Here is a 7,426-nt window from a genome sequence, read left to right as displayed (position 1 = left end):
AGGAAGTTGTTTATACAAGATTCAAATATACACTTGATGAGTACATGTAATTTCCCCTTGGTATAGCACTTTGGTATGTAACATACAACATTTGAAATAACCAAGAGACTAGATTTCAATACTCAACCTCATTTTCTCTAGAAAGCAATAAAATAAAGGAAAGGCCATTGTCTGTGAGGATATTTTCAAGGTAAAAAGACTGCATTGCGTTTAATTTTATTCCATTTGTGGCATCCTTAAGTTCTAGCAAATGTAATTTCAAAGGATTACTTCCTGGTACTGGAATGAATTGTCAATTGTGAGACAACTGTTTTATGCATTTCTGCAGAGAAACCTGATAGAGAACTGACTTGGTCTTAAGAATATCCAATAATCACTTATGTTGAGGAACTGGACAGTAAAATAGATGCTACTAAGGGAAGGAGGTAGCCTGTAGCTCACGAGGGGTCGAGGCCATTAACACCAAAATTCCCCTCCTTGTCAGGTGGCAGGGTATTTAGTACGCAACCTGCTGACTTCCTTTCTACTACTAAGGGAAGGAGGTAGCCTGTAGCTCACGAGGGCTTGAGGCCATTAACATCAAAATTCCCCTCCTTGTCAGGTGGCAGGGTATTTAGTACGCAACCTGCTGACTTCCTTTCTCTGGGACCACACTGAACCGCTCGGCGGACGTGACGTACTGGACTGCTTCACCAAGTCATACCTGAGCTTACAGCAGAATGTGGGCTGACATGAAGCCTGGGAGGTCTGGCTCCCCACAGAGCTCAACTCTGCCATGTTGCTGGAGTTAGCTACAACTTTGCAAAGAATTCTTTTTTAACCCAAAATTCTTAGCTCCCAAATTCGCTACCTTCAGCAAATAAGAATTACTAAGGGCACAAAGATATCCTATAAATAAAAACCAACAGCAACCCAAATAGATAAGACCAGTAATCTATTCCATTAAACAGGATGCGGTGACTGTTCTGTGCCTTGTTTACTGTCACTGGATAACGTTAGGTTAGTAGGACGCCCACACAGGGAAGCCTCAGTTAATGGGGACTGAACATCCAAATCTATAAGTCAACCAGAATGTTTGCTGCATTTTACGCTGGAAAAAAAGACTTAAATTTCAGTAAAAAGTAGTGCATCGGTTTAGCGACGTAAAGAATTGGCTAAAACAAGCATCATTTTCTACTGTGCCTGGCCAGTGCATCTGGCCACATCTCTTATGAATGATTATAACATGAAAGTGTCCTGCCTAGAGTCAACCAAGAGTACCGAAATGCATCAGGCTAAGGTTCTGTTATGTTTTCTGTATTTTTCTTACTCGTCAGAAAGATTACATGACACGCTTTATACGAGTTTTCAATAAGCTAAAATAAAAATTGTCATGTTTAGGAAACACAAGGATTGTGTCCACCACCCTGTCCTGTTCCTCGAGACTCTAGTTAGTGAGCTTTGTGTTTTTCACTCAATGACAAATATTGATCGTATAACAAGGAGCACCCCAGCTCTATCAGTAAACAGGTCTCAAACATGGGCACCTAGGGATGCCCAGAGCATGGGACCTAAATAGCGAAAGCATCAGGGTCGGTCTGTACCAGGTCCTGCACCAGGTCTCTTCTGCAATGGGAACAGGTGGGGCCAGCATGTGCTTCTGGTACAAGATGAAAACTGACCAAAACTGCACTTGCTCTGTTCACGCTGAGTCACGGCAGACACAGTGCCCTTGCCACTCCAAAAGCTAGCCTTTTCCTCTCTCAAAACAGGCCTGTGGTCTCCCACCTTCTACCCAAAGACAGGTTTGTGCGTCTGGGTGACCTTGTCCCTACCCCAACAGTGAAGTGCCAGGTGTGTCACCTGCCTGAGGTCGCCCTGCAGTGCCCTCTGTCTCCTTCGTGAGACACCGGCCTTCCCAGGAACTGTGCACTTCCTTCCTGTCCTGCGTGGCTTCGCTCTGCCCCTGCTGCAGTGTGCACACGTGTGCACGCGCGTGAACGGCCTTACCTGCGGCCTTTGCAACATCTGCCGTGGTCACGTTTTGGACATTGGCGCTCACTTTGAAGGTCACTGCTGGTCCCAGAACACTGCAAGAGATCATTTAAGAATGAGTTTGTAACTAAGTCAACATTCAGTGTTGCTCCTCAGAGAGCTACGTGGAAAAAACTGAGGTATCCAGAAAAATACAGGTGCCCGAGGACGCCGTTTGCTCCAGGTGTGACCTGCGCGAGTGTCTGCTCCTCTGACACCAGGCCTCCTCGCTTCCATTTCTCAGCAATTCTATTGACAGGCTTTGTTTTTCTACAGCACACACGACAGTGTTGTGTGCTCTTATAAAAAATTCATATCAGCCCAATAACCCAACAATAGCAGGCAGATATTCTTGCAAAGGAAAAAGAAAAATTGTTATGGAAACAGATTTTAGTGTTTGGTTCCCAAGGGAGCAGATGCCGCAACAGCAGAGAAAAAAGAGACGAGCGTTTTAAAAACTCTCTTGACAGGAACCGTTTGAAACACGACCAAAGTCATTAGGAACTATTCGGTATAGAAACCACTGGCAGGGAATTAATTGCTAGACAGGAATTATCAAAATTGTTTGGAGCTTTTTAAACACTGTGTGGAACACCATTTTGAAAAAATACATCCCTCTTTTACCAATTTAATCCATCTGAAGACCTCACAGGCTTTAGGAACTGGCTACTGCACCTACGGCCATCTCAAAAGGGCAGGAACTCAAGGTCCGTCCTGGAAAGCAGAGGGGCACACAGCTCTTCACAGAAATGACCTCCTTAAACATCTCCTAAGGCACAAATGCCCCTAACAGACCAGAGACGGGACGAGGACTGACTTCAGGAGGGAGAAGGCAGCTGGGAAGCCTGTCCCCTGACTCCTCGGCTCGGAAGTGCCTGCCTCCATCTGAGCTTTGCAAACTCTGCCCTCCCAGTACCATCGCTCCAGGGCCCCGCAGCATCCCGACTCCAACCCCACGCTGCTGCCAAAGAGTGGACACACAGCCAGGGGAGCGAAATGCCGGTACCAGAGGCCACCTCCTCTTATCAGCCTCCCGCCCCCTCGGCTGGCGACACTCCTTCCTCCAGAGGGGAGCCTGCCACGTCTCAGTCGTGCGGGTTCCACACCTAAGTCCTCTTCCTTTAAGCCTCACACGCATCTGTGGATTCAAATACCACCTGTGCTCAGGGCACCTCAGCCCCAGCGTCTGGCCCTCTTGCTGCAGGAGTCCAGGCTTGCTTTCCTGGCCGGGTAGCTTTCTGCACAGGCCTCTGCCCATGCACACCATCACGGGCTGGCATTCCCGTGTCCCCGTGGGATCCTCCACACAGGAGTCTCAGCATCACTCCAAGCTCAGAGAGACCTCCCTAAAGTCCACTCCTGCTCTGAGAAGCAAACCAGGCTGCGGCCTTAGACATTCCCTCACGCCAGAAATGCCCAGACAGTCACCAAGTTCTGCTGAAACTCCAGAAAATGCCATCGTGTCCACCACTTTTGTCATTCTGGTCCAAGCTCAGGCCGCATTGTGGCAGAGCTGAGTGACTCCCAAGCTCCAGCTCCACTGCATGTGGCACCTGGGGGATTATCCTCGGAAGCCACACACATGGGCTGACCCCTGGGCAGGGCCTACCGTCTCCTGGCCCCAGCTGGGTTTGAAGCCGCTCTCTGGTTCCCAGGCCCATCTCTCTGAAGTGACCCGCAGAGACTTCTCCTGTCAGTCCCTGCTGTAACCTCTCCGATGGACAGAGGCCGGCTCCCGCCCTGGACCACAGGAGCCGGCTGGTGCTATTTCTGCCCTTTCTCAGGCCAGTAGTTCTGCCACCGATGCTTCCTCTTCTCTCTCATGAATGTTAAATTCCACCTGCTACTCAGAGCCCGCTCAGAGCCCCCCTTTCTCCTGGAAGCACAGACTCCCTTCCTCCAAAATCTTCTAGAAAGTACACTGATATGCAGCACTTTAATGGCATATGAATTATTTTACAGATTATTCTTGTTTCCCACGGGTATGATTGGCCCTTTGAGGTCATGCACGATGTTTCCTGCCAAGGCCTTACTCACATTGCACAGGATCGTTTCATGCTTCTGACTGATTCAGACATTTGAGTTCAATGGGGTTTTCTAAAATTAAGAGCATGCCCTTACTGACCTGAGAAGTGCCACTCACCATCAGACCAGCAGGAACAGCACAGGCCTCAGCAGCAGGACTTCAGGCTTATCAGACAGTTCCTGGGAAATTTTGAATCTAAACCACATCTAAAAAGTTCCTTGACTGGTGAGACACGAATTTCCTAAGCCTAATTTCTCCCTCAGATGTTTTCTCCAAAGACGATGAGGAGTTTCCTGGTTTCTCAGAGTTCAAAGACCCAGCACCCCTGTGTCATAGAAAAGCCACCAGGCACCTGCCGCCCTGTACACGCCCAGTGGGACCCACAGGACAGGCCCACACGGCGCACCAGCTGTGCGTTTGCGTGAGGAACCAAACATCGCGGCCCCTGTAGCGGGGGAGCCTCGAGCCTCGTATACGGGAGCCCAAGCGAGCACAGCCGTGAGCACCCTCGGGACCACTCACCCTGTCTCCACGATGTGCTGGGCCCGGCCGAGGCCCTTCCACAAGAATCCAGCAAGGGAACAATCAACCCACGTTAGAGGAGACTCAGAGCGTCAGTGTTAGACCCTGGCTGCACGACTTCCCTGACGGACGTGCACGTGCTCTTCCCCAAAAACCCACTGTCACTTTGACACGTGGGGGTGTGAAAAGCCTTTCTACAGAGGCCCCAGCTCTGAGTTCGATTCCGGTGTCGCTGTTTAGTGACTCCACTGAGCCTGTCAACCCGGCTACAACTCAGTTTACTCAGCTGGAACATGGAGTGCGACCCACAGGACATCTGGACCTGGTCTGGCCTTGGAGGCTCTGCTTTTCCTGTCACAAATGCGTGTAAAGTCACCTGATAGAGACGCTGCTGCTGAGCAGGGTCAGGGACAGGAAGGAGGGAGGCCGGTGAGAGGGCAGCGCTGTGCGGCGGCCAACACAAGGCCCAGAGGCCTCAGGCCAAAGGTCCTGCACACGTCCCCACTCGGGCCTTCCAGAACAAAACACTCCACAAACTACCCTCTCCACGAGCACCGCTGGACCCAGGCACTGCATGTCCCGTGGATCCACAGCCAGAAAACACCAGACCCCAAACAAAATGAGAATTTGTTGGATAAATGCTTGCAAGAGTGCACTATGGGGCGACTCAGTCGACCACAGGGGCAAGCGCCACACAGAGGAACCGCCAGAACCACTGCAAACGCACGCAGCTCCCTACAGCGGCGATCCAGACAGATTCATGTCCCTGTCCTTTGCTTTATGAGCCTTGGAGCTAATTTTAAGTCGGTTTGTCTTTATATTGTAATGAGCGCTGGTGCTCCTGATCACAGGGCTGCTTGACAACAGTCAGATGTGTCCTCGGAGCCTGTGTGATGGCCACTCCGTCCAGCAGGGGCACCGGCAGGCTGACCAGGAGAGGAACGGTCACTACTGCCACTGGGAAGATATTTAAAATATCAGCCACAGGAAAACGCTTAGCACAACACAAGAACATGGTGTGTGGGGACTTCGACATGTAAGACTTCACACCTGGTGTGCAGCAGCCGTCTCGAGTGCCTGTCTGCACCGTGGGTGGATCTTTCTTCCAGTCGAGGCAGGCAGAACATTATGGGATGTGTGGGGAAGGCTCCTGATGGAAAATGCACGTCTCCTTTAATGATCTGCTACGTACACGACTGAACTTACAGTGACTCACCCCTTCAGCTGGAAGCCAGAGCTGCTGCTGCTGCGGTTTTTATTTCCATATTGCTACCTTCAGCCACACAACGCTCTCTCTTCTGTCGTGTTTAGAAGAGACAGGCGATTACAGGGTTTGTGCAGACATGACTTGGGGCTGGTGGCTGAGGGGAGGGCCGGGCCCGCCCACACCGCCCTTCCTTCCGGCAGTGCCTCTGAGGCCATGTCCTCCATCACCGAGGGGCACACGCAGAGCAGTCCCTCCCTAACAGCAAGGGAGTTTTGGTCAACAGAGCAACTAGGAGGCAGCGCGGCCAGCGGGCCTGCATGCATTATCAGCTCAGGTGAGATTTGCAGCCGAGGGCACCTAAATCCCCCAGGAATGGTGCACACGCAGAGCAGTCCCTCCCTAACAGCAAGGGAGTTTTGGTCAACAGAGCAACTAGGAGGCAGCGCGGCCAGCGGGCCTACATGCATTATCAGCTCAGGTGAGATTTGCAGCCGAGGGCACCTAAATCCCCCAGGAATGGTGCTTCCAGCTGTGAGCCCGTTGGCATGTTCCTCTTCCTGACTTTCCACCTGCCATGTTCCGTGGAAAGTTGGCTGAGGAGCGGGCGCCGTCTCCTGGACCCCCTCGTGGAAGAGCATTCCAGAAGCAGGCGGCAGCAGTGTGAGGCCCAGCTCAGGCCCGGCGGGGTGTGCAGCATGAGGCACCGGCACCTGCAGATGCACAGGCAGCAGGAGCAGCAGGAGCAGCAGGAGCAGCGCGGCAGGAAGCACGCCGCAGAGCCCAATGCAGTTATGAAAGTGCCGAGCACAGAGGCGAGACAGTTTCAGCCAGAGCAGAGGCGGCAGGTCACACTCTGCCAGGCCGTGCCATTATCTATCTGGAAGACTCTCAGGTATTCTTGGGGCATGAAGTGTGGATCTGCCTATTGAAATGCAAGGCATTAGAGGCCTATTAGAAAGAATGAGCCTGCAGCGCAGCAGAATTCCCCAGAACCTCGCTGTCACACACTCACCAAAGACCAGAACTGTGCATGGGGCAGGTCGACCCCAGATCCAGCCCTGGCTGTGACGCCAGCAAGGAAAGTCTCAGGACAGCCTCCTGCTCCAGAACACCTTGCCCAGGTGACTGTGCATGACACACAGCTGCACACTGAAGGCACCTGCCAGGGCGTGCTTGACTGGCAGTGGTCTTCAGCACTCCCCCAGCTGCACCACACAGTGCCACATGGGTCACACGGGCTGCCAAGCCAGCCAAGGGACGGTGTCAGCCTGACACGCACAGACACACAGACAGTGACCACGCTTGGGTTGTTCCTGCTCAGACCGACGCCACAGACAGAACGCGGACACCTCACAGACAGAGCTGAGGACACAGGGCACCGTGTGTGCAGGTCGCTGGCTGCGGGCCAGGGTGTGGGCCCTGCTGGGGACTTCCACCACTGTGTCGTCACGATGCCACTTACTCTGGTCCCGCTACTCTCTCATTTTCTTTTCCCTTCTCAGCATCTGAATGTGAAGCTGTTTCTGAGAAGTAAGGCGACTTTTTGGCACGGTAGTTCCACTTCTGAGGTCACCTCTACTCAATCCTGGTGCAGCTGCTACAACTCGGATCGATCAGGAGATGGAGCAACTGTGTGGGACACAATCAGGAGTCCTGTC

The 7,426-nt window shown here is 52.2% G+C and overlaps 1 protein-coding gene across 1 annotated transcript in view; it reads right to left on the bottom strand.

Annotated features, from left to right (window-relative positions):
• Window positions 1–7,426, bottom strand: part of LOC103599612 (receptor-type tyrosine-protein phosphatase N2-like) — a 68,857-nt gene that overhangs the window by 8,884 nt on the left and 52,547 nt on the right. Inside the window, exon 5 of the mRNA XM_008583765.1 lies at window positions 1,990–2,069. Within this exon, the coding sequence (XP_008581987.1) occupies window positions 1,990–2,069 (80 nt within the window). The remainder of the gene's footprint in view (window positions 1–1,989; window positions 2,070–7,426) is intronic.

This window comes from Galeopterus variegatus, unplaced genomic scaffold, assembly GCF_000696425.1.
Source record: "Galeopterus variegatus unplaced genomic scaffold, G_variegatus-3.0.2 Scaffold100, whole genome shotgun sequence".
Lineage (NCBI taxonomy): Eukaryota > Metazoa > Chordata > Mammalia > Dermoptera > Cynocephalidae > Galeopterus > Galeopterus variegatus.
This window is presented reverse-complemented; position numbering and strand designations above follow the sequence as displayed.